Raw genomic sequence first — 24644 nt, forward strand, 5'->3', positions numbered from 1 at the left:
CAGTGTTTTCAGCAATACGCACATATCTGGGTTTAACTGGCCTGTCATGCAGATCTTAATCACCTGAGGAATTTTAACTGAATATATAATATTTGCATTACAGCAATAAAGAATAGCAACTGTCTGTTGAAAACCATTGTATGCCTCTAAAGAGAGTGTTAATGTAGCAGTATGAAAATCCCAAGGAGATGGACAATCCCATTTTATATTAAACTACTAAAACTAAGACTCAAAGCACATACAGACAGATGTGTCAGGAAATGTGCTTTTTAAAAAAACAAAACATGTAATGAATAGTCCCAATGAAAGCAAAATGTTTTGAGATTAACAAACCCACACCTTGAAGTCCACCTAAATGTCAGCTTTTAATAGGAATAAACTTAAAACATGAGGCTTTGGTTTCCCTGTTTATTATTAAATCCCATGTTTTAATCCAGTGAAATGCATAACAATCCAAAGTGCCTGTATACTGAGGTATGCCCCCGCCTGTCATTGCAGTACTTCCATCTGTGCTAATCCTCTCTTAAGAGAGCCTTGGTTAGGGTCTTTCCTTAAAATAGCATATGTGAGGAAAGGATTCTGTTTGAGAAATATACCCTGCTGTGCAGCATGAGATACAGTGGTAATGTCCGAGCTAATCTGGGAGACCTGATGCACTTGCAGAATCCTAGTAGCATACTTCTGTTCTGCCCCTTTGTTTTCCGTGTGTCATGCTTAAAAGACTCAGCCTGCGGCAGCATGAATCTGCCACTCCTCGGCAGTCATTAAAAAGAATGCAGTGGTTGAAACCAAGCGGGCGATATCTCTAGCATCTCATCTTCACTGTTACAGGTTAGAAGGAAAGAAACATAGTGCTACAAGGGACCTCAAGAGACCATTTCCTCTGCTCCCCCTACCCTCCATACGATGTAGGATTAAGTAAACCTTCTAGACCCTCCTTGACCATCCTTGGTTTGCCTTCCAAAACCTCCAATGATGGGGATTCCACAGCCTCCCTAAGTCACCTGTTCCAGAGCTTAACTGTCCTTAGAATTAGAAAGTTTTTCCTAATATCTAACATGAATCTCCTTTGCTACAAATTAAGTCAATTATTCTTGTCCTATCCTCAGTGGACATGGAGAACAATTGCTCGCAGTCGTCTTTATAAAAACCTGTGACATATTTGAAGGCTATCATGTCCCGTCTCCCCCTCCTTCTCTTTACAAAAAACATGCCCAAATCTTTCAGCCTTTCCTCATAGGTCATATTTTCCAAACCTCTTATTTTTGTTCTCCTCTGGACTTTCTCCAGTTTGGCCACGTCTTTCTTAAAGCATGATGCTCAAAAGCACTGGACAGTACCCCAGCTGCGACCTCACCAGTGTTGAGTAAAGTGGAATGACTTCTTCTGCCCCCCAAAATAATCTCTAAAAAGATTTAAAATCAGTTTATGTTCCTAGCCAGCCTTGTGATATTGGGTTAACCCCATTTTAGATGGTGAAAGTGAGGCACAGAAGGGACATGACTTGCTTAACATGTTGGTGTCAAAGTCACACCTAGATCTCAGAAGCAGCTTTCAATCCTGTGCTAGCAACCATGCCTCCCAGATGCTTAAATATGAACATTGAATTCCCAGTAATCACAGATAAACATTCCTTTCAATTCTCAGTTTTGCATTTAAGCTGTCTGGCTTCCCACTGAAAATATAAATCACTCGCTTATTTCTAAAGGAAGCAAAGCACATACCCTCATCTTCATGGTTCTCTCTTGGGGGGGAAACCAAGCAATGAAAGATCTCATTTGAATTGCAGAAAATATCAAATATGGGCATTCTAAACTCCCCTCTCCCCCCCCCCCACATGGCTTCTGCGCCTTAAAAGGTAGGTTAGATGTCCAGGGTAGTTCACGACCATCTAAACTTGCGGGGGTGGGGGCGCCATGTCTTCTTTCACCATTGCAGGCCACAATGCTCTGTTGAAAAAGAGAACGCCAAATAATGAACGGTTTTTGCCTCTTCTTTGTCACCATTGCTAGACAAATGTTTATGGATCTGCCCAGAGACGAAAAATGCGTCCTTTTGAAGGTTTTCAACGCAAGGCTATTGTAATTTGTCCCACGGATGAGGATTTAAAAGATCGCACAATAAAGCGCACTGATGAGGAGGGGAAGGATGTCCCAGATCATGCAGTGTTAGAAATGAAAGGTAGGATCCTAGAAACAAACAAACTGAACCACAAACCACATACGACCAAAAAACCCTGTTTTGTTGTTTAAGAGCTGGCAAGAGATTTATTTTTGGTTTCAAATGCTGACCCTCAGATTGATCTTTTGTCCTCCCTTCCTTTTGTCTCACTTGTTGTCTTCTTCCATCTCTTCTTCCTCCATGCTTCTCTGTCCTTTAACAAGAGATGCTATAACCGAAACCCTCTTTTTTTCCAGTGGGGAAAATGTTATGTATCTTTCACGTTATCCTCCCAGAAACCAATAATCAGAGCAAGGCTGGGTTTTTGTTTCTTTCCTCTCCCCCAACAACAGGAAAAATTCCTGCTCTCTGCGTTGTTGGTTGCTTTTTCACAGCTAGATGGTGATTTTGTCCAGATGAAAGGGACCAATCTGGTTCCCCCGTGGCTGCATTTCTCTCACCTGAACACAAGGGGGCACTAGAGGTGACTGGTACTTGGATGCAGCCTTTGGTTTTACCAGCAGGAAGCTCGGTATGGTAGAGACCAGAGAGTGTCTCCCTGTCATTGGCTGGGGAGGGGATGACATCATGCATACATCATTTTCGTGGTTTATGGTGTCTCTTCCCTTCCTGTTTACTTTTGCCTTCTGATCTCTCGCCTCCTTTCTGGTGGTCTGATGTCCTGGCGCAAAGCTGGCCTTCCGTGCGAGGCAGCCTTTGTCCCAGCTTTCCTAGCAACCCCCTCCTGGTTGCTGCCAGCTAGTTCATTTCTCTCGTTTTCTCTCCTTCAACTTATCGCCGGGCCTGCAATCCAGCCAACTTCACGCTGCCGGAGGCTGGCGACTTCCTGGACGCGGTGATCTACATCGAGCTGCAGCGGGATGAGGCGGAGAAGTTGGTGAAGCAGTACAACGAGGAGGGCAAGAAAGCTGGGCCCCCACCAGAGAAACGCTTTGACAACCGGGCCGCCGGCGGCTTCCGTGGCCGAGGGGGTGGTTTCCAGCGCTTCGACAGCCGTGGGGGTGGTAGTGGCGGTGGCGGCCCACAAGGGGGCAATCGTGGTGGCTTCCAAAACCGAGGGGGCAGCGGAGGCAACTTCCGGGGCAGTGGTGGAGGCGGCGGCGGCGGCAGCAGCGGAGGAGGAGGTGGAGGAGGCGGCGGCGGTGGAGGTGGAGGTAGAGTCTCAGCTATGTCCTGCCCACATTTCAGAGTCCAGGCAGTGGAGGCCGGGCAGACCAACGGTCTAAGCATGGAGCTGGGCTCACACTCTGTGGCCTGAGTCAGGTGTGGAGAGCAAGGCAGGTCCTGTGGTAACAGCCCTGGACTGGAGAGCTGAGTTTGGTTCCCATCTCTGCCGCAGAGTGCCCGTGGGCCCTCGGGCAGTGCTCGGAGGGTGGGGTCTCCAGGTGCCCACGGGGCTTAGGGGCTCACGTCCCATCTGTGCAGTAGGGGGTGCTGATCCTTTCACCCACCCTTTGTCTAGTGAGACTGTGAACTCTTTGGGGCAGGGACTGTCTGATCTGTGCAGCCCCTGGCCCAGTGGAGGGGTAGGAAGACTCAGTTGGGGTCTTTGCAGCCCTCGGTACTGGGAGAGAGGGGACACAACATCAGTGTGGTTTGTGCTGTGCCCGATGGGGGGTGGGGACACAACCTCAGTGGGGTCTCTGCAACCCACAGTCCAGTGGCAGGGGTCCTTGATTCAGAGCATGTAGGTGCACAGTGGGGCTAATCCCTGCTCTGTGGGGAAAGCCGGCTGCGCTGCCCTCTGAAGAACTGACATGTGGAGTGGTTTTCAGGTGCTAGGCCCAGTTGCATAAACAACCATGAGGGTTTATCCTTGAGTCTTGTTCCTCTTGGGAGTCGGGTGGCTCCCACTGACAGCCCACGCTTTCTCTGCTAGGCTTCAATCGGGGCAACTACACCCAGAATCGCTGGGGAAGCGGCACCAGAGACAACAACTCCAGCCCTCGTGGCAACTACAGCCGGAACACCCAGCCGCAGAGCAGCTACAGCCCTGCTCGCAACCAAAGTAGCTACAAGCCTCCCAGCAGCACGCCCCCTACCACCACCACCAGCAGCTACAGCCAAGGACAGCAGGTAAGAGACCCCATCGCAGTCTGATCCCGTCCTCGTCACCAGGGTCTCCGATCACCTTCCCCACGGGACGGACGTTTGTCAGGGGTGTCTCGTTCTTTCTCTCATCCTCTCCCCGGGAAAAACCATGCGTGCGGTGGAGCGAGTTTTGGGAAGGTTTTGCTTTGAAATGGATACGTTGCTGTGTGTTTGGCTGGCCAGAGAAATGAAGGTCACTGGCCTCTAACCTGGAGTACTTCGAGATGGCACATCCCGGGAGTGGGAATGTGCAGAGGCCATCCTGAAGCACCTAAATTCCCACACACAGGCGTGGGCACCTACAAAATTCTGATTTTTCTATGGAACTTCCAAAGCAAAAATTTCCATCTCCTCTACCACCACCCAAAACCAGCTTTGTTTCAGCTTCAGGGATATCTTGGAGAAGTGGGAAAGTAGCGTTTCCCTCTCAACTTCCTCCCCCCACAATTTTTCTAGCTGGGGAAAAAAGCCGTGTGTGACGTATTCTTCACTCCCCTGCTTTCTCTTGTTCTTTCATCACTTTTCCCAGAGGGAGCAAAAGGAAGGAAATTCTTTTTTTCGATGGGGAGACCCCAAAAATGAAAACTCTTTTTTTGTTTTGAAACATCAAAAGATCTCCTGTTGCTCAGACAAGTTCTGGGCCTGATGGGGGAATCACTGGGTGAGATTTTCTGGCCTGTGTTAACTTAGTCTGACCTCCTGCATTCCCAGGGTTATCAAAATGGTTCCTTCCGGATTGCATCTGAATTTTTCGCTTTCAGTTTTGCCGCTGGAAAATCACAGTGAAATTGACATTTTTCTGACAGAAGTTTCTTGGTTGGTTCTGCTCTCCCTTCCCTGGTTTCCCCAGCTGGAGGCTGTGAACGCCAAGTCCCTACAAAGAGAATGGGCATTTCTCTGATCCAGACTGGAACACTAGGATCACCCTGAGCCTTCCCGGGGAGAGTGCTTTCTGCCTGTTCCCACTAGGGCAGTTCAGCAGTTGAACCCCCGGGCAGACCCATTCTCTGTTGGATGCTGTGGTTGGGACAGCGTGGAGAGCGCCTGGGAATCTGTCACATGCAGCACCTCTTCCTTTCATTTACAGCCAAGTTACCCCCAGCCCTACACCCAGGCCAGCTATACCCAGGGCGGGTACACTCCCAGCTACAGCTATGGAAGCTACAGTGGCTATAGCCAAAGTTACACCCAGCCTCCGCCGCCGACAGCACAGACCTACAATCAGCAGAACTACAACCAATACCAACAGGTAGGTGGGACACAGGCACTCCGGCAAGTGATCACGTGGGCGGAGGGTAAGCTAAGAGTGTAGCTGACCGGAGGGATGGAGGAGTGGCCCATGCATAGGACTGGGGGAAGGAAATTCCCATACTTCACCCTAGCTCCAGCTGATTTGCTGTGACTTTAGGCAAATTGTCCCTTTGTCTCCTTTCTGTGCAACGGAGAAGTGGAGGGTTAGTGAGCTATTTGCGGGGTCCTTTGGAGAGGTCAGGAAGGTAACTTTCAGCAGCAGTCGTCCTAGGCTGTAATTCAATCTCAAATGCTGATTATAGAAATCAGCTTAAATACTGATACATTGGCTTCCAGAGTTCCTACCTGAGGAGCCGTGGCAAGATGCCCTAGTGCTCTGGCTAATAATTTATACAGCAGGTGTGCTACTGGTACTTCACAGAAGGTAATCCAAACCCCAGGGTCTCTGCCTCAGAGGCCTTGTCTTCTCTTGTACCACTGCCGATGCCTGCCGGAGATGGGCAAAGGTGCTCTTAGCCCCAGTGGGATTGACCCCCCCCTTTTAGAGCAGGGCTAAGCGGCACCAGTACGAACCCCAGCTTATGCCAGTTTGGCCAGGCTACACAAAGGGTTAATTGCTGTGACATTGAATATTGCAATAGCACCTACAGGCCATGGCCACGTTGGGCCTGGTGTGCTCAGTGCTGGCCAGCCATATGCCTGCCCTGAAGGAGCGACAGTCCAAAAGGCCAGTGGCCCGGTGCTGCTGATTGTAGTCTCTTTGGTGACACAAGCACATCAGACCCGTTCTCCAATGGCCACCCAGTTCAGGATTTCAGTCCATATCTTCAAGGCGCACCATGGCCTGGCCACAGAGTGTTTAAGAGTCTGAAGCTCCAGGATGAAGAGTGTGGTCAACGAATCCGCTCCTCAGGCACCATGGGGCTCTCTGCCAGCAGGGTGAGCTCATCAGTGCAGGAGATGCAGTGTTCTCTGCACGTTCCCAGACTGGGGAACAAACTCCCCCAGGACTAAGGATCACACCTCCCCACTTTCCGCTCCCAGTGCCGGGCACGTTTCTCCGACCTGCCTCCTCCAATATAAAGATGGAGCAGCACAGACGTTTAGAAAGTCCCTGTCAAAATTCTCCATTACACGCTTCTCCTCCAGGGAGTGGAAGAGAGACCGATACACAACAGAAGTTAGTCATGGTGCATAGTGCAGTAGGGCCTCAGAGACTAGTGACAAACGCAGTATGAATAAGAACAGCTCCTCTCTAGCACTTAGCAGATCTCAAAGCACTTTCCCAAGGAAGTCAGTATTGCTGTCCCCATGGCCAGTTAACCAAGGGAAGGGACTTGACTAAGGTCACCCAGCAGGCCAGTGGCAAAGGTGACACTAGAACCCAGGTCTCCTGAATCATAGTCCAGGATTGTACCTGCAGGACACCCTGACAAGGTACAGTCATGAAAACCCCTCTGCTCACATTGCTGCTGGTGTGTAACCTCTTGCTGTTCCCACTGGTGTCTCAAATGGGTGAATCCCCAGTACAGACACGGAGTAACTCCTGGCGCTAGTTCAGTGGCACGTTGTTAAAGGGGTGTGGTGGTGCTGGGGACTGTCCGTCTTCCGGGCGCACTGCCCAGCGCTAACGACGCTCTGTCATCTCCCCCCCCCCCCCCCAGTACGCTCAGCAGTGGAGCCAGTACTATCAGAACCAGAGCCAGTGGCCTCCCTACTACAGCAGCTATGACTATGGGAGCTATTCGGGCAGCTCCCAGGGAGGCTCCAGCACTCAGTGAGGCCCTGCAGGAGCTAAGGAGATCACACGCCCACGTCGCGTCTTTCTCTGGGAGCAGCCTTCAGCCACTTGGGACGCCTCCGCTTTTAACTCAGCGGCTCCGTCAGAGCAATTCCTGATCATCTTTGGAAACAAGCAAGGGAAGTAGAAACTCAGCCCCTTGTTTTCTCTCTCTAGTTTTGACAATGAATGCGTTTCCTTGTACATTCTCGACCGACAACGGCATGCTCCCTTCTTCCGACCCCTATAAGAAAGTTGCATTATTTCTCTCCATGTGTTTAAAACCATCGCCTTTATATTTTTTGACTCTGAAAATGGTAGGATCTTAAACAACCCCCCTGTTCTAGGTACTGTACTCCCAGGCCAGGACTCTTTGTCTAAAATCTACAGTAGCTAAGTGCCAGCTGTAGCCCCTTACAGCCTTCTCCCTCCTCCCCCCCGCTACACAATTGTGCTAGTGAGAACTTCCAAGCTTTCAAGATTTTACTGCAGTTGAATGTCAATCTTTCCTGGAGGTGTTTTATTTGTCTCTTCTGCAAAACGTTTAAACAAAAAAAAAAAAAAATGAGGGAGGGGAGATGGCTGTTTTATGGTAATTATGCTTTTTTTTAGATTTTATGTAACTTTTTACCGTGGATCAGCAGCTGTTAATATTTCATCAAGATAACAATTTCTTTGCTCAATTCAGGTGAGAAATAAATGAAATCATCTTAAATGTGTAACTTTTTATACAATGTCTAAGTTTCTGTAACTTTGCACATGCTTTATTTTGAGTTGAATTGTAACAGCTTTTTGTATTCGGAGAAAGAGTGAATATTGAACTTTAATGTTGTGGTGTTTTTCTTTTCCCCCTTTCATAAATTCTCTGGGTTTTTTTAAAAAAAAAATCTGGTTGATCATTAACATGTCCTCCCATCCTGAGGCCTCACTTTACTGAAAATAGCAGACATATATAACTAATGGATCCATTATCTACCTGCCACAGTTCTTGTGTACTAGCTGCTACTTCAGCCATCTAAACTTCAATCAGAGGAACACTTCTGTCGTTTTAAGCATTAAAATTGTCTTTTCAAAACAGCTTTTTACAAACCTTTAATGTCACTCAGAGATAGGTCCATGGAGAGTTTCTGAATAAGCTTTTTCAGAGAAAGTTTGTTTTTCAAGAAGTCACCTTCCCTGGCTGTGTATCCAAAAGAGAAAAATTGATGAGCTCCATCTCCTTGGTTTGATTATAAACTAGTGTGACATTGACACACTGTTTTCACCTGTTTTCAGGCTTAGTGAAATGCAAACTAAGTGGCATAAACAGTGGAACGTTAATTCGATTTTTAAAATTCCTTGTTTTTAAGGGGTAAGGATTTCTCCCTTTTCAAATCTGGGACCAGATCCCAGCTGGTGTGGCCCATGAATTTTAACTTGGCTTACTTCCCTTTTCAAATCCTTCAGTAAAAGCTCCACTTAGTGCTTTTGGACACTAGAGGTTCAGCTCCCCACTACCCTACTTGTTTCGTCACTTACCCGTGCACAGTGCCCCCATTTTCCCTTGGCCCTCTTGAGTGTAAATGACCACCCCAGATTTGCAGGTCAGCAGTGAATTGAGTCCCATGATTGCGCACCGCTGCTTTACCAATAGCTGGTGAGCAGCCACAGCACACTCATACAGATGCAGACCTGGACCCTGGCATCTTGTGTGCTCCCTTACAACACTATAAAACCACTACCGGCTTGGAACCAGGCTGGTGCTTTATACCCAGTGACGGCCCACATATGGTGCAGAGCGACAGAGAATCAGACTCTTAGAAAAAGCCCTAATTAAATGCATGTTTATTACTTCCTTAAACATAGCGAGTGTGATAGTCCAAGACAAGGCAGAGATCACGGACTGCACAAGAGCTGCATGGAGGTACCTTAAGCCACATGGCACATTTATAGGCTTGGCAGACTTTTATTTTTTATATATCATTTCAGCAGACATCTGTTTAGTTTAAAACATTTTTTCTATTTTTATTTATTTAAATTTTCACAGTTTGGGGAAATTATGGGGGAAGGATCAGGCCATTTTTAATGACAGACAGGGAGGTTCAGAAAGTTAGCTCTTTATAACCATTAAAACAAATTTGTCAATATCTCAGGTGAAAATATACCAAGTAAATGCCTTGAGTCCAATTCTAAGAAGTTTTCAAGCAGCATTTTTCTTTCTTTGCCTAGCTCTAAATGTTTGATAGAAATATTTTCGTTGGTAGTTGGTGTGTGTACCGTGAAATCGACGTTTATTCACAATCTAGTCCTTCCAAGCCTATACAAATAGACAGCAGTTATAGCTCTTCTCTTCTTTATAGATCATTAGAATATTGTTCTCCTGTTATTAACACAGCTCCCTTCCTGGTGGGGGAGATGAGAGACCCTGAGCAGGCTGCCCTGAGCCCCCACCCTCGCTGAACACATTAGGTTTAAAAACTGGAGGAGGACAAAGCCTCCTGGGAAGGTCCCTTATGTGCACAGCTGAAACTGAGCCTGTCGGATCATTCCCACTGGCATAATATGTATGATGGCGATGCCAGCCAGAGGGGGATAGGATGCCCTGAATGTGAAAATCTCCCCTGCCCCTTCCGCTGCACGCTCTGTCTCAGAATGGAGGTGTGTTTTGACACTTACCTCCTTTGTAAAACACTTTGAGATCATCTGATGTGAGAAGCATGGTATAAGAGCTCGGCAGCAGCTTGTGAAACAGTTAAAGGGAATAAAACACTTCTCCTGTTAAGCCTGCTCATGCAGAAAAGTCTTTTGAGGGGAATTTGTGCTTCAAAAAGTATAGATTCCTGCTCTCTTCCCCTCAGCAGCCAGAGGGACTGTCAGCTCATCTCTAACCAAACATAATGGCCAGGCTGGGTCAGACCAGTGGTCTGTCTAGCCCAGTGGGTCTCAACCTGTGGCCCGCAGGCCCCTTGTGGCCCAATCAGTCCACAGCTGCGGCCCATGTGACATCCTCAGGACGGTACAGGTAGTATTGGAGGTGGCCCACATATAACACATGGGTAAATAGGTTTGATGTAGCCCAGTATCTTGTATTCACACAGTGGCCAGTGCCAGATGCTCCAGAGGGAATGAACAGAACAGGGCAATTGAGTGATCCATCCCCTAGTGTCCAGTCCCAGCTTCTGGCAGTTGGCGGTTTAGGGACACCCAGAGGCTGGGGTTCTCTCCCTGACCATCTTGGCTAAGAGCCATTGGTTGAATGCATCTTACCTCCTAGTCTGCTCTAAGTGGATTTTCAGATGCTTTCTCAGAGAAGCCCCCAGCTGTATTTCTGGCCATCTGCACCCCCCTCCTTATCCCCGCAGCTCTATTTTCCCTGGGGTTTCACAGATTACAAAGCTCGAAGGCACCAAGGTGACGGTCTGACCTCCAGTACCACAAGCCAGAGAATGTCCCTGAATGAATTCCTGTTGGCACCGGAGCGAGAGAAAACGTCCTCGCTTGATGTAAAAGCCGTGACCCCTTGGGACGTGGTTCCAGGGGCTAGTTACCCTCCTCGTTTAAAAGCTCTGTGTGCTTTAGTACCAGTCTGAGCTTGTGCGGGATCCCGGAGGGTGTTAGCCCCGGAGGCTGTGAACTGGCAGAGCTCCCCCCCACCCCGCATCATATATCTGATCCCCCTATTGCTGGGATGCCCCCTTGGCCTGGATTTGCCTCTGTATCTGCAGGGGGTTCCCTGCAATCTGCGGATGAGATAGGGGGGGATCCCCACTAATCCCCCCGCCGAGAATGAGCAACGTGCACAATGCGTCTCCGCCCCAGCGGAACGGACTCGCTCCGGAACCAACGGGCTCGGGTCGCGTTTCACCATCCCCGCTCGGGGCCCCTATGGCCGCTGCACCGCGGTCGGGGGAGGCCGGAAGTTCCTGTCTGGCTCCATTGCGGCGGGATGGAGGCGGAAGCGGGGGGCCGCGCGCCCCCGCCGGGTGAGAAGCCGGGCCCGGGGGTGTCACACTCCGATGGGTCCCCCGGGGCTCCGGTCAGGCCTGGGGGCCGCTGCCCCCCCCCAGAAGAGCCTGTGGGTCTGGGGCCCCCCGAGAGCTGCCCTGAGCCCCCCGTTGGGCCCATGGGCCCCCCCGTTACCCTGGGGGCAGGGACGGGTTTAGGGCCTCTGCCCCCCAACAGATCTTCCCTGACCCCCCCCCCCGAGACCCCTTCTCCTGGCGGGCGGGGGGCCCTAATTCCCCTAATGTCCCCCGTCCCTCCCCGTTACCCAGCGGGCAGGGCTGGACGTGGGGTCTCTTCCCTCCGTCCCCACAGATCTGCCCCGAGCATCACCCCCCGGGGGCCCAATGTTAAATCTGGGTCTCATCAGCAGGTGGCCCCAGCGTCCCGGAGAGCAGCGAGCAGCAGGAGCCGGAGGCTGCGCCTTCCCCATCGTTGGCAGAGAGCCCAGCCCCACAGGGCCGGCCCCGCAGCAGCAGCGGGGTCACCGAGCCCCCCCGGCACACATCGCACTGGGGGGAAGGGATGCTGGAGACCCCAGCCTCACAGGAACGTCCCCCCAAAAACAACAGGGTCACTGAACCCCCTCGGCACACGTTGCACTGGGGGGAAGCGATGTTGGAGACCCCGGCCCCCCGAGACCATCCCCCCAGAAACAACCGAGTCACTGAACCCCCCCGGCACACGTTGCACTGGGGGAAGCGATGTTGGAGACCCCGGCCTCACAGGAACGTCCCCCCAAAAACAACAGGGTCACTGAACCCCCCCGGCACACATCGCACTGGGGGGAAGCGATGTTGGAGACCCCGGCCCCCCGAGACCATCCCCCCAGAAACAACCGAGTCACTGAACCCCCCGGCGCACGTTGCACTGGGGGAAGCGATGTCGGAGACGCCGGCCCTAGGTGACCATTCACCGGACAGCATTGGGGTCGGTGGACCGTGGCGGTGCCCATCCCAGCAGGGGAATGGGATGCCGGAGCCTGCCCACACTTCAGGCTTGGCTTGGAAGGAGCCCGGGGCCCAGGAGCCGGCGGGGCCCCCCCCAGCAGACGAACAGGCCCTGCTGGCCATGCTGACGGCCGTCGCCAGCAGCCAGCTGCCGGTGCGCAGCCAGCAGAAGGACGAGCCGGATCTGACGGCGGAGGAGAAGCTGGCCATCCTGCGGGCGCTGTACCGGGACAAGCCCCTGGTCTTCCTGGAGCGCTTCCGACGGGCCCTGCGTGTCGAGCACCTGGGCTGCTTCGCCCACCTGGCCGCCCGTTACGAGGCGCGCTTCTACTGCGACGAGGTGCGCCGGGCTGCCCGTGGCAAAGCCGGCCGTACCCGCGTGCGCAACAAGAGGTACGCCGCCCTGCAGCAGCTCATCAAAGGTACGGGGCCGCTGCCCTGGGGCAGGATCCTGGGTGTGGGTGGTCACAAGGGGCAGGGTGGGGGGCTCTCCCCTCAGTCTGCAGGGCCCCACTCCGGCGGGTGGGGGGCTCAGCAGGGGGCGTGCTCCCCTTGCAGGCTGTGTTGACTCCAGCGCCCCATGCCGGCGCTAGGAGGTGCTGCGCTGTGGGGGGAGGGGGGGGTTGGTGCCTGCTGTGTGCTGGGCTGTCCCTGGCTCTGGGAGGGGAGTGGGGTTTAGTGGTTGGGGGGGGGGGGAGGGCTGGACACCAGGACTCCTGGGTTCCATCCTCAGCTCTGGGAGGGGAGCGGGAGCTGTATCTGCCCTGGAGAACCCCAGAAGCTGCCCGGTTCCAGTGGGTGCCGCCCCAGCCCTGTCACCCGTCTCTGTGGCTCCGCCCTCTCCATGCTCTCTCTTGCAGGGGGGGAGTATTTCAGCGACGAGCAGATGCGGGCGCGGGACCCCCTGCTCTACGAGCAGTACATCGGGCAGTACCTGAGCGACGAGGAGCTGCTGGCCCTGGGCAGCCAGGCGCAGGCTGACTCCTGCTCCCTCTCCGGGGTCCTCCTGGGCTCCTACCAGGAGCAGCTGCTCCAGCTGCGGCTGCACATCCAGCAGGAACAGGAGAACGCCTGCATGGAGGAGGAGGACGAGGACGAAGGTCAGTATGCGTCCGGGGAGGGGAGAGTGGTCTAGTGGTTAGAGTGGGGGACCAGGACACCGGTGGAGTCTAGTGGTTAGAGCGGGGGGCCCAGGACACCTGGGTTCCGTCCCTGGCTCTGGCAGTGGAGTGGGGTCTAGTGGTTAGAGTGGGGGACCAGGACACCGGTGGAGTCTAGTGGTTAGAGCGGGGGGCCCAGGACACCTGGGTTCCGTCCCTGGCTCTGGCAGTGGAGTGGGGTCTAGTGGTTAGAGTGGGGGACCAGGACACCGGTGGAGTCTAGTGGTTAGAGCGGGGGGCCCAGGACACCTGGGTTCCGTCCCTGGCTCTGGCAGTGGAGTGGGGTCTGACGTCCCGTTACTGGCTTTTTGGCCAGTCTCCATCTCCATTTCACGTCCCTCCTCGCTGATCGTGCCCTTCCCCTCTCTCCCTGCTAGACGACGAGTCCAGTTCAGCCTCGGACGCCTGGGTCCCCGACACGGAGGAGAAGGCCTTCCTACGTGAAGAGTTCACCAGCCGCATGCACCAGCGCTTCCTGGACGGCAAGGATGGCGACTTCGATTACAGGTGAGGGGCGGGCACTGGGCGTCTCTTGCTGTACTGCCTGCCCTCGGGGGGTGGCAGAAGTGGGGACGGCAGGGGGGGGTGCAATCTGCATCTCTGTCCAGCTCTGGGAGGGGAGGAGGATCTAGTGGTTAGAGCGGGTTGGTGCAGGGGCTGGGGATCAGGACTCCTGGAGGGTCTAGTGGTTAGAGGGGGTCGGCCAGGACACCTGGGTTCTGTCCCCTGAGCTCACGGCTCTGGGCTCATTCTCCCCCAGCGAGGTGGACGAGAACCCGGAGTTCGACAACCTGGACATTGTGGCGCGGGACGAGGAGGAGCGCTACTTCGACGGCGAGGAGCCTGAGGAGGTGGAGGAGATGGAGGCGGAGTAGGGGGTCCCCTGGCCCCCCGTCCCAAGCCCTGGCACCCTGATGGGGGGCGGTCAGGACCCCACTCGTGCAGTAACCCGCACACCTAGCTCCCTCCGCTGGCTGGATGAGGGCGGGTCCCCATGAGGACACGCCCCCCAGGTCGCTCCTGGCCTGTGATCCAGTCCAGACAGGTGCGTTTGGGTGACCCCAATCCCTGCCTCCCTCCATGGGCTGCGTTAGCCCCACATCCCTGCCTCACATGCGCCACTTCATGGAGAGCTCTGGGGAGATTGGCCCCAGAGGGGTTGAAGCAGGGGATGGGGGGCTGATTTTAAGCGGAGCTGGCCCCCGGAGCCCCCACAGCCCAGACGCTGCCCTGGGCCCAGTCTCACAGGCGGGGGAACCACTGGATCCCTGGCCTCAGTTCTGATTTTTGAGGCCCCTGAGGACGGGAGAGGCCCTGGGAGCGCAGCCCGTGGCTGGGAGCCCCCAGAGAGCAGCTGCTCAGGGGAATGCTCCCCCCGCCCACTGGAGCTGGCTGGGCGTGTGGGTCTGTGGGCAGGAGAGGAAAGAGAGCCACGCGGAGGGGTTTGCTTTCACAATTAAAGCTCTTCCATAATGGTTTTTGCAACAGCACCAATTTGTTCCCTGCAGTCTGAAAATCCTGGGGCTGGTACCTGCGGCTTGAGCTGGGGCAGCAGTGCGGGGGGGGGGGGGAGCCAGGATGCCTGGGTTCTATCCCTAGCTCTGGGAGGGGAGTGGTGTCCAGTGGTTAGAGCGGGGGAGCTAGGAGCCAGGACTCCTGGGTTCTATCCCAGCTTTTCGGTGGATTTGCTGTATGAATTTCCAGGCTGGGTCGCCAGAGGTCGGGGCCCTGTGATCGCAGCAGGCAGAGCCCTGGATGGGGCGTGAGGAATCCTGGAGTCCTGACTCCTGGCCCAAGCTCTCTGCTCGGCCCTGCTGCCCGCCCAGCCGGCCGGCGTTTGCCGAGGACGAGTTGCTCAGTGCCCCCAGTCTCACGTGGTTCCGTCCTCTGCCCCCAAAACACGGCTGGCCAGGAGAGCTGGGGGCGCAGGGGAAACAAATCTCCCCATCTCAGAATGCGAGAAGGAAGAAAAGCTGCCCTGATTCTTCCCTTTCCCCCCAGATCTGCCGCAACCCCGGGGAACCCCCAGCACAGACCCCAGGGTCTCTGGCTCGGTTTGCCAGTTGCACGCACTGCTGGGCGCCAGCAGGGGGCAGCACAGGCCATGGCATGGGGTGAGCACACAGGCCGCTTCTGCCAAGCACACTGAGCGGAGTCCGAGCTGGCGAAGCATTGATCCCCTGAAGGGCTGGGAGCCAGGACTCCTGGGTTGTCTCCTGGCTCTGGGAGGGGAGTGGGGTCTAGTGGGTAGAGAAAAGGGCGGTTCTGCTCCTGAGTGTGCCTAGGGGTCAGAGTTGGGTTTGCTGGAACTGGGGTGTGTTCCCATCAGCCTTTTCTCTGTGATGAGTTACTTTGCCTCTCCGTGCCTCAGTTTACCTGCCCCCCACACCAGGAAGCTCTGAGCTCTATTGCCCTGCCGAGCTCCTTCACGCTGGGCAAAGGTCTCTGCCGGCCCCTGGTTCCTTGTTTTCTGGGGAGGTGAGCAGGGCCAGCGCAGGAACCTTTCCCTAGGGGGTTTTGTGTGAACAGCCGGGCAGGGAGAGCTGAGAATCTTGGTCCCCCTGCACTTTCCCTCACCAGTTTCAGTTCCTTTACCCGCTGCTCACGGGGTTTTCGAGCCTCTCCCAACTTCCTTGTGGGAAATTCCACCTTGCAGTGGGGGGGGCTGCCACTCAGCTGACTGCCCAGGGCCAGTGTCAAGGGGCCCAGCACGGCATGGCATGGGCGACTGGGTGGAAAATACCTGGCCCCAGCCCAGGTTCCTGTTCTGTTACTGAAGCAGGTTCCCCTGGAACAATCCCAGCTAGATCCCTGGCCGGACTTCCTCATCTGGGGCCTGACTCTCAGGTCTGGCCCCTGGGGTCAGTTACAGCAGCCTCAGGGCAGCTTTACGCTGTACTTACACCCCTGAGGGGCACAGAATAGACACAGTGAAAGGCACCCCAGCCACCTCAGATCCACCCCCCCCCCCATGGGCCCTGGGGGGGCAGAGAATAACCACAGTGCAGGGCACCCGCCCACCTCAGATCTGCCCCCTGGGGGGCAGAGAATAGCCACAGTGCAGTGTGCTCTGGCCCCACCGCAGATCTGCCCCTATGCTGGGAGCAGGGCCCATGCACAGCTCCTCACCAGCCGGGGTGGCCCCTAGAAAAGGGGCGCTCAGGGAGCTGACTCCACTCCTTGACCCCAAGGGGTCAGCACGTGACCGCGAATCACAACATGCAGTTGACCCGTGGAACTCACCGTCACTAAATCTGACCGAGCGACTGGTGGCGGGAGCAGGTGGGGTCCCCTGGGAAGCTGCCTGTGGGAAGAGTGAGCTGGGCTGCCAAGCGGTTCTGTCCCCGGGGGGGCCACCCTGGGGTCAAAGCAGAGGCCGTGGAAGGAGAACGGGCCCGTGAGTGTGCGGGGAGAGATGCGCCCCAGGGCACGTGGCTGATAGCCGGGGTCACTCAGCCCCTGGGCCCCCTCTGGCCTCAGCCTCTGGGCAGTGGCTGCCAACGAGTCTCTAGGGCCAAGAGCTGGGCTCAGCCCCAGCAAATGGTCCCACCAAATGGCCGGGACCCTTACCAGCGTGGGGCTGGGCCAGCGCTCCCTAGAGGGGAAGGTCACGCACCCCATTCCCTGCCCCCTGAAGCCAGCCAGTCCCCACCCTGGGGCGGAGGGGAAGGCCCATGCCCAGTGGGAAAGGCGAGGAGCCCGTGTGTGGCTCCGTTTGCTGGCGCGGGTCCCCCCGTGCTGGGAGCTGCCCCCGGGGCCACGCTGGGCCCGGCCCAGGCCCGTGTTTGTGTGATGCCCGGTCGCTAGGAGGCCTGAGGTCAGCACTTGGCAGGGGGCCCCGGGCAGCTCTGCAGGGATCCACGCCCCCGGACCCAGCTGCGGGGAGGGGAGGGGGAAGCCCTGTGCTCGGGAAGATGCTGACCCGCTGTGCCCGGGGGGGTCAGCCATGGGCCCACAGGGGTAGGTGGGCAGCCTCCTGCCTGCGATGAGTTTGCCAGGGCTCAGCCCTCACAGCAATGACCAAGCTGGGCCCTGGAGATGGAGCCCGCCCTGCAGGGCTGTGGGCGGCTCAAGGGGGAAACTGGGGGCTCAGCAGGGGTGGGGGAGGGCTGGTGAGTCTCATGTCTTGGGGACCCAGGGAACTCAGGGGATGGGGTTCACACAGGAGGGAGTTCGGGGGGGCAGCTCATCCCACTGGTCACCCCGCCCCGCCTGAGCCCTCTTTCCCTGCGATCTGCCCATCCCCCACGAGCTGGGACCCTGCCCCGATCCCAGGTCCTGGCCCGGCCCAGCAAAGGTACCGGCGCCTGCCAGGATTAGGCCCTGCCCGTCGCTGCTGCCCCCTGGTCCCAGCGCAGCTCCCCCCCCACACGCACGTGGCATCTCGGCTCCAGGTGCACACGCCACCAGTGCAACCCCTCCAGCCACAAACGGAGGGGAGGGGAGAGGGGTCCAGTGGTTAGAGCGGGGGCTGGGAGCCAGGACCCCTGGGTTCTCTCCCACTTCGTCAGTGATGTGCTGTGGAGCTGGGGGGGGGGGCCTGGCCCTCTGGCTGTGCACAAGAGAGACCTGGGGCGCGAGTGGGACGGGAGCTGGCAGCTGCGTTCCGGGGGGAGCATGGGGCAGTCCTGGTGGTGAGGTCAGGGCCCAGGCCGGGGCAGCAGGAACATTTGTGTGTCTGTGGCTGGGTCAGAAGTGAGGGGCACCGGTAGAGCTGCAGGGCGGGAGTGAGGGGCATGGACAGAGCTGGGGGGGGGAGCCCAGGGCTGGCTAGCAGGGGGGGCTGCAGGTGGGGAGTGAGGGGCACTGGCAGAGCCGGGGAGGAGGGAGGGGGGAACTCTCCCAGCCTTTGCCCCATTTCAACCAGGCGTCACTCAGGGATGTCAGCCCCACGTTCCTTCTTCCGCAGGCCCCACTGCACGCTGTGGGGGGGAGGATGACTTAGCAGGGGGGGCGCTGGCAGTGTCTGACTCAGCCCCCGACCCCCTCGCCGGGGCCTTTCCATGGAAATTCTGTCTCCTCTCCTTGGGTTGCAGCCCAGGGCTATTTTTGGAAGCTTTTCTAAACATCCAGGGACGCGCCTCCGCCTTCGCTTCACCCCCTGCTCCTGGCAGCCGGCCCCACCTGCCTGGGAGCCCCAGGCCCTGGGGAGCCGAGGGGAGGCTGGGCTGGTTGGGGGGGCGGGGCTCCCCATTGAGGAGGCTGCATCCAGACAGACCCTGTAGTTCTTGGCTGCCCCAAGCAGCAAAACCCAAGATGGCCACATGGGGGCGCCACTCACCCAGCTCCCTGCAGTGTAGCCCCCCCATAGGGTCCTAGCCTACTGCGGCGCTAGGGGGAGCACTACTGAGCCCCCGGCTCCCCCTCCCCCCCTGCAGCACAGCGCCCCCTAGTGCCGCACTGGGGTCCCAACGCCCCTTGTTCTGTCCAGTCGCTCCAAGAGCCCCTGCTGTCACTTGTGATGTGTCTGGTGCTTGGCCCAGCCGCTCTGCTCTGACTCCGACTCCGGGAAAGCCCCCCAGTGCCTATGGCCACGAGCACAGCTGCATCCCACCGAGCCCTTTAACCTGCCCCAGCCACTCTGCTGAGATGGGTATGCCCCACCCCAGAGGCAGCCGCATCTCTACGCCAGGTGAGAGATCCCTGGATAAACAGCCCCCCCACATGCACACACCCCACCCCAGAGGTGGCTGCATCTCAGCACTGGGTGAGGAATCGCTGTATAAACAGCCCCTGTGCCCCACCCCAGCGCCAGCTGCATCTCAGAGGCAGTAGAAGCCAATTTCTCTTGTGTTGTTTAAGGGGGGGGGTGGAGAAGGGACCTGAGAAATGCCCTGCACCCCGTTGCCCCCGTCTCTGCCACTAGGGGGAGCTGAGAGGCTGGGAAGTGACCTGGGCCAGGAACCAGGCTGAGACCTGGCAAACTCCTCTCACCCAACAGAGCCACTCAGATGGAAGCGAGCTCTGTGTCTGTTCAGCCTGTCGGCTCTTTGGGGCAGAGTCTGCCTCCCTGGCCCGATGGGGCCTGGATCTCGGCCGGGCTTTGGGCAGCGCCTGGTACAACGGGGCCCTGAGCTCAGCGGGACCCTATCGGCCTTACCCAACTATGTGTAGTAACAACAAATCTGGTACCAGCCATGTGGTAGGATTCGTACGCGGACCAGGGCAATGGCAGGGCTTTAACTGCGGTGCAGTTGGAGTTAAGGGTGCAGGGAGGATTCAGGGGCTGGAGCCAGACGCCCCATGCCCTGATTGGCAGGAGCCAGCCCCCCAGCTGGGGCCGAGGGACTCCACTTGTGTCAGTGCTGATGTTCCCTGCTTGTGGAGCCGGCCCCGGTCATGTGTCTCCAGCTCTGCCCGTTGCAGCCATCGCTGGGACTTGCCGGCCCGCCCTCCCCCCGCCCTGGGCAATGAAATCCTGAGCGAAGCAATGGAGTTGTTTGGCTCCCTGGTCCCATGACAGTGAACAAGCCAGGGCGTGGCCTGACACAACCCAGCCGCCCCGAGCGCTGCCCACAGTGTGGAGGGGAGCTTGCCACAGCACCGAGCACCGTGCTGAGTCATGCCGGGGAAAAAACAAACCCTGCTCCCCACGGAGGAATTTCATTTGGGTGCCACTAAAAAAAAAAAAAAAAAAAAAACCAGACAAGGTGCTGTACCAACCGTCACTCAACGCGCTTGCTTTGGGAAGGCCGTGCCCACGGATGCGACCAGCTCTGGGGTGGAGCACGCAGCTCGCCAGCACACAACAGTACAGGTATTGCATTGTTACAGTAATCACCCAGTCTGAGGTGCCACAGGCTAGTCATTGTTTGCCTAATGGCCTATTATTAGTACCATTATTGTGGCACCAACTGAGATCCGGGCCCCCCCCCATTGGGCCAGGCACCGCACAGACCTGCCCCCCCAACTGAGATCAGGGCCCCCAGTGGGTTAGGTGCCACACAGACACCCCCCCCAACCGAGATCGGGGCCCCATTGTGCCGGGTGCTGCACAAACACAAGTACATAGAGCTGCAGGGTGGGAGGGGAAACTGAGGCATAGAGCGGCGACGTGGCTGCCCTAAGGTCTCACAGCAGGTGAAGGGCAGCACCAGGAATAGAAGCCAGGTGTCCTGAGGCCCGGGCTGTTGTCCCATTCCCTCCTCGCCCCAGCCAGGCTGCCTCAGTGGCCCTGCACCCTTGGCGGGGTTCATGCTGGATGGACGTTGTTCTCGCAGGCGCTCGCCCTACCAATGGCGAAATGTTCAGCGCGTTTCCTGACCGGGCCGGGGTCCTGTGGGGCTCAGCTGCCCCCAAGAGGTGTTTCGGGGCTGTAAAATGAACCTGTGCGGACCAGGAGGGGAAACTGATGCAGGGTCTGTCCCAGGGAGATCCCCGCTGACGCCAGGTCCTGGACAATACCTGAGAAATCACCCGGCTTTCCCAGGGCTGACAGCTTCCCCATGGCTGTCACCCGATCGGCTCCTCCCCGCCCAGCCCGGCCCCATCTGGATCTGTACAGCACCAAGTACGTCCTGCTGAGCCCTCGGATTTCCCCATGGTGGCCACTGATGTCTGGTCCATGGCTCGTGGCAAGTTACTAACAGCAAGAGAACTGACCCCAGCTAAGATCAGGGACCCGTTGTGCCGGGCACTGCCCAGACAAAATAGGGTGGGAGGGGAAACAGGCCCATCGTGCCGGTGACTCACCCAAGGTCCTCCAGCAGGGCAGTGGCAGAGCGGGGCATAGACCCCAGGCTTCCTGAGCCCCAGAGGTTTGCCCTCCCCGCTCGCTCTTGCTTCTGCACCCTGCAGCCGACTGGGTCTGGCTCGCAGCTCTGGCAAGCTGGGGGCGCAGCTGGGCATGGGCGCAGCCCTTCCTGCCACCCAGGGGACACCACCAGCCACCGTTGGAGCCCTTGCCACTTGTCCTCCAGGGGGGCTGGGCAGGAGGAGGAGGCCGGTGGGCAGCCTGCACGGTGCCAGGGGGCGATCGGTGACTCAGGAGCCAGAGGGGCCGGGAAAGTGCCAGGAAAAGGAGCTTGGGCCGGCTGCGCTGGCTCCGCAGGGCACCGGGTGCCTGGCGTCAGAGCCTGGAGCCAGCAGCAACTTCCCTGCTACCCCGTCACCCACAGAGCCAGCCCCAACCCAGGACCACGGCCCCGTCGCACACCCCGCTCGAGGGCCGCGGCGTACGGTTGGCCTGGTGCCGGGGGCAGGGGGAGGGACAGGGTAGAAGGTGCTACTGACCCGTAACCCACCCATAGCCACTGGCAGGGACTGGATTCAGATTCCCTCCCCCACAATGCCTCCCCCCCCCCCCCAGCTCCTCGAGCTAACGGGGAATCCCCATTAGTGATGAGCAGTGCAGGGCCTAAGACATGCACGGAAGCAGTTCTTATTCCAGCCAGCAGGGGGTGGACGCATCCACACACGCTGCAGCTCACCGGCTCCCATGCAGCCTCTCCCCTGCCCCCGGGAGTGGGAGGCGGCAACCTCCCCCCCCCACCCCCCACCCCCGGTGTCGACGAGGCAGGGCTCGCCCCTGGGCCACCACACAGTGACAGAGTTGCAAGGTCCCGTTTTGGGAGCCACTTCCCAGGAGCTCCTGTGGACGAGGCTTGTCTGTGTGTGTGTGCGTGTGTGGGTGGGTGCGCGCGCGCCCACTGCCTCCTGCTGGCATCAGACACGGGCTGCCTGCGATCTGGGTGGGGAGCCCCCTGGCGCTGTCCCAGCCTGGCAGGAATACAAACGCCGGCGTAGCTGGACCGACCACCGCCCAGCCCCACTGTCGGCCCCGCAGGTATGCCCCAGTGAGCATGGCCGTGCCTCCGTCTGCAGCCCCCTTTGCCCGCGGTGGCGCTGCCTTTCTCCCCCTCCGCTGAGGATGAGTCAGAGGCCGGCTGAGTGGGTGCATCTCTCTGCCACCCTCATTGCCCCGGGCCCATCTGCATCAACACTGGGGGCACCCCTGATTTGGGGGCAGAGCCAAAGGGAACCCCTCCAGCTCAGCACTGGAGACCCCTTTGGAAGTGCTGCAGATGTTGAGAGGTGGACAGGAGAAATCAAGTTTATCCCCCCCAGGGATAGAGAGAACAGCTGGGCAAGAGAAAATGGCCCTTCCTAGTGCCCTCCTGCCCCCAAATCTGGGGCGTTTAAAAGCCTGATCATTGGGGGACTATTTGCTAGATCAGCCTGGGTGGGTTGGACCCGCAGGGTCCCGTGTCCAAGGGCTTTTTCTAACCAGAAGCACCAGCCGGGATCTTCTGGGAATCCAGTGACTCCAGGAGCTGGAGATTGAAGAAAACAAAACAAACCGGCTGAGCAGCAAGTGTTGGCAAGAGCCCGGGGGGCTACACAGCCCCACATCGCTGACCTCTCTGGGGTGGGCACGAGGACCTGGGGCCAATTGTTTGCAAGGGGCCCAGCAGCTCCCTCCTGCTCCCCGGCAGCAAGTCACTGGCCCCCCAGCGTCCCAACAACAGAGCCCTCCATAGATCACTGGCCTGGCATTACCATGCCTCGCAGCCCGGCGCCTCCCACACTCCCGGCCACTCCTGGGGCTTTTGCTGGCCTGGCCGATGCCCTCCCCTGCCACGATAGGGCCCGGTCATGCTGAGGGACTGCAGGCCACCAACTGGGGGGCTCCATTCTCCGCTCGGCAGCATCAGCTGCTGAATGGCATCAGACCCCGGAGGGACTGGGGGGGGGGCTTTCCAGGGCCCTGTTTGCAGCATGACCTAGGGCCCAGCCCCCACCTGGTGCCTCTGGGGGGGGGGGGCAGAAAAGCAGTAGTGCCCCAGCAAGAGGGGTGGCTCTGGCCCCCACAGAAAGCCCCCTGCGGGGTTTGGCAGGCGCCCTGAGCCGTGGAGCTGGGCGTTAACCCCCCCCCCCTTAAGATGTCCGGGCAATGGGCGCAGGCTCTCTGCAGACTCAGGCAGCATCGCTGCATGGGTCACGCGCCGGACAGCGCCCCCCCCCCCCGCAGCGACGGGCTTGGGTTCCTGGCGTCACATTTTTGAGCTTTCTCTCCCCAGGCCTGGGAGCGGGAAGCTTAGAACGGCCCCCGAGCTGCCAGAGCCGCCAGCCGGGGCACAGGCCAAGCGCCCTGGCTGGCAGCTGGGAAAGCCCCTGACGTGGGCTCGCGTGACCACCCCAGAGGAGGCAAACCTGTCTCCTGCAGTGCTGAATGGCCAGGCCCAGCCTCCCCAGGGAACCGGCTGTTCGATATGCCAGGAATCCCAGCTATTTTAAACAGAGCTGGCTCAGCAGCCCAGCTGGCAGGGCGGGCTCCGAGCAATGCCCGGCGGGGTCGCTATTAATACCCGCGGCTCTCACTGATTAGAGCCCTGCATACCCACGATGTGGCGGGAGGAGAAATTAGTGTCCAGGGACATCTCAGAGCCTGAGTTAACTCTCTTGGTGCAGTTGGGGGAAGGGGGAGGGGGCTGGAGGGGTAGGACCATGCAGCAGCCTCAGGGCTAGGACTCAGGGACCCCTGCTCCAACAGCTCAGCCATCTGCGTGGAAGGAGACTCACCACGCAGGCTGAGCAGTATAGGGGATATGACACACAACACATAGTAGATGCAGTAGATGGCAGTGAGTGACGTGCAAAGATATAGCTACACGCGCATGCCATCAACACACACGTGTGTGTGCATATACATGCACAGAAACACACGCACACCTTGCACGCCTGCTTCGCATTCCCTTCACTTACTCGCTCTCCCTGGCCTGGAGCAGCTGGCATCGGCTGCTGCAATTTCATATTTCCATGGGTGAAACGTATAGTCGAAGCATGACCCGGGACTCCTGGATTCTGTCCCTGGCTCAGGAAGGAGAGTGGTGTCTAGTGGTTAGAGCAAGGGTCTGCGGGCCAGGAAGCCTGGGATCTTTCCCCAGCTCTGGGAGGGGAGTGGTTTCTAGTGGTTAGAGCAGGGTCGGGGGGAGGGGGTTGGGAGCCAGGACTCCGGGGAGCTATGCCCAGCTCTGGGAGGAGAGTGCTGCCTAGTGGTTGGGGGGGGCGGGGGTTGCCCCTGGCTTTGCCCTGTGTGACCCTGGGCCGGCTGAGGGGTTGATGCGACGGAGGAGAAAGGGAACGCACTGCGGGGTGGGGCAGGAGCTCAGGGGGGGGGGCGCGGAGGAGTGAAGCCCCCCCCCCCCCTCCTGGCACATTCTTTCCCACTTGGTCAGTGTCTGAGGCTCCTGCTGCCTTCACTTTCCCCGGCCGCAGCCTGATGGAAACCAGGCCTTTCCCAGGCCCCCT

General features: G+C 57.6%; 2 protein-coding genes across 3 annotated transcripts in view; both read left to right on the top strand.

Annotated features, from left to right (window-relative positions):
* The window catches only part of HNRNPUL1 (heterogeneous nuclear ribonucleoprotein U like 1), a 30144-nt gene extending 22014 nt beyond the window's left edge, over positions 1-8130 (top strand). The window contains exons 11-15 of the mRNA XM_067556660.1: positions 2013-2181; positions 2976-3335; positions 4061-4257; positions 5360-5521; positions 7188-8130. Coding sequence (XP_067412761.1) covers positions 2013-2181; positions 2976-3335; positions 4061-4257; positions 5360-5521; positions 7188-7304 — 1005 coding nt within the window. The 3' untranslated portion in view covers positions 7305-8130. The remainder of the gene's footprint in view (positions 1-2012; positions 2182-2975; positions 3336-4060; positions 4258-5359; positions 5522-7187) is intronic.
* A 3070-nt stretch (positions 8131-11200) lies between these two features.
* CCDC97 (coiled-coil domain containing 97) lies at positions 11201-14872 on the top strand. 2 transcript variants are annotated; one of them, XM_067557288.1, is made up of 5 exons: positions 11201-11265; positions 11658-12656; positions 13095-13334; positions 13772-13901; positions 14155-14872. In XM_067557288.1, exons 1-5 carry the CDS (start codon positions 11229-11231, stop codon positions 14267-14269), a joined length of 1521 nt encoding a protein of 506 aa, XP_067413389.1. In that variant the 5' UTR covers positions 11201-11228; the 3' UTR covers positions 14270-14872. The 2 variants fall into 2 exon arrangements, with proteins under 2 accessions (XP_067413389.1, XP_067413388.1); XM_067557287.1 differs by having other exon boundaries at positions 11211-11265; positions 11655-12656.
* The last annotated feature ends 9772 nt before the right edge of the window (positions 14873-24644 follow it).

This window comes from Emydura macquarii, unplaced genomic scaffold (genome assembly GCF_026122565.2).
Source record: "Emydura macquarii macquarii isolate MOO-44397 ecotype Brisbane River unplaced genomic scaffold, CSIRO-AGI_Emac_v2 contig_1790, whole genome shotgun sequence".
Taxonomy (NCBI): Eukaryota; Metazoa; Chordata; order Testudines; family Chelidae; genus Emydura; species Emydura macquarii.

Coding starts and splice junctions, on each gene's coding strand:
- CCDC97 (XM_067557287.1), top strand. CDS start 11,229: ATGGAGGCGGAAGCGGGGGGCCGCGCGCCCCCGCCGG. Junction 12,657..13,094: donor CCTGCAGCAGCTCATCAAAG/GTACGGGGCCGC, acceptor TCTCTCTTGCAG/GGGGGGAGTATTTCAGCGAC. Junction 13,335..13,771: donor GGAGGAGGACGAGGACGAAG/GTCAGTATGCGT, acceptor TCTCCCTGCTAG/ACGACGAGTCCAGTTCAGCC.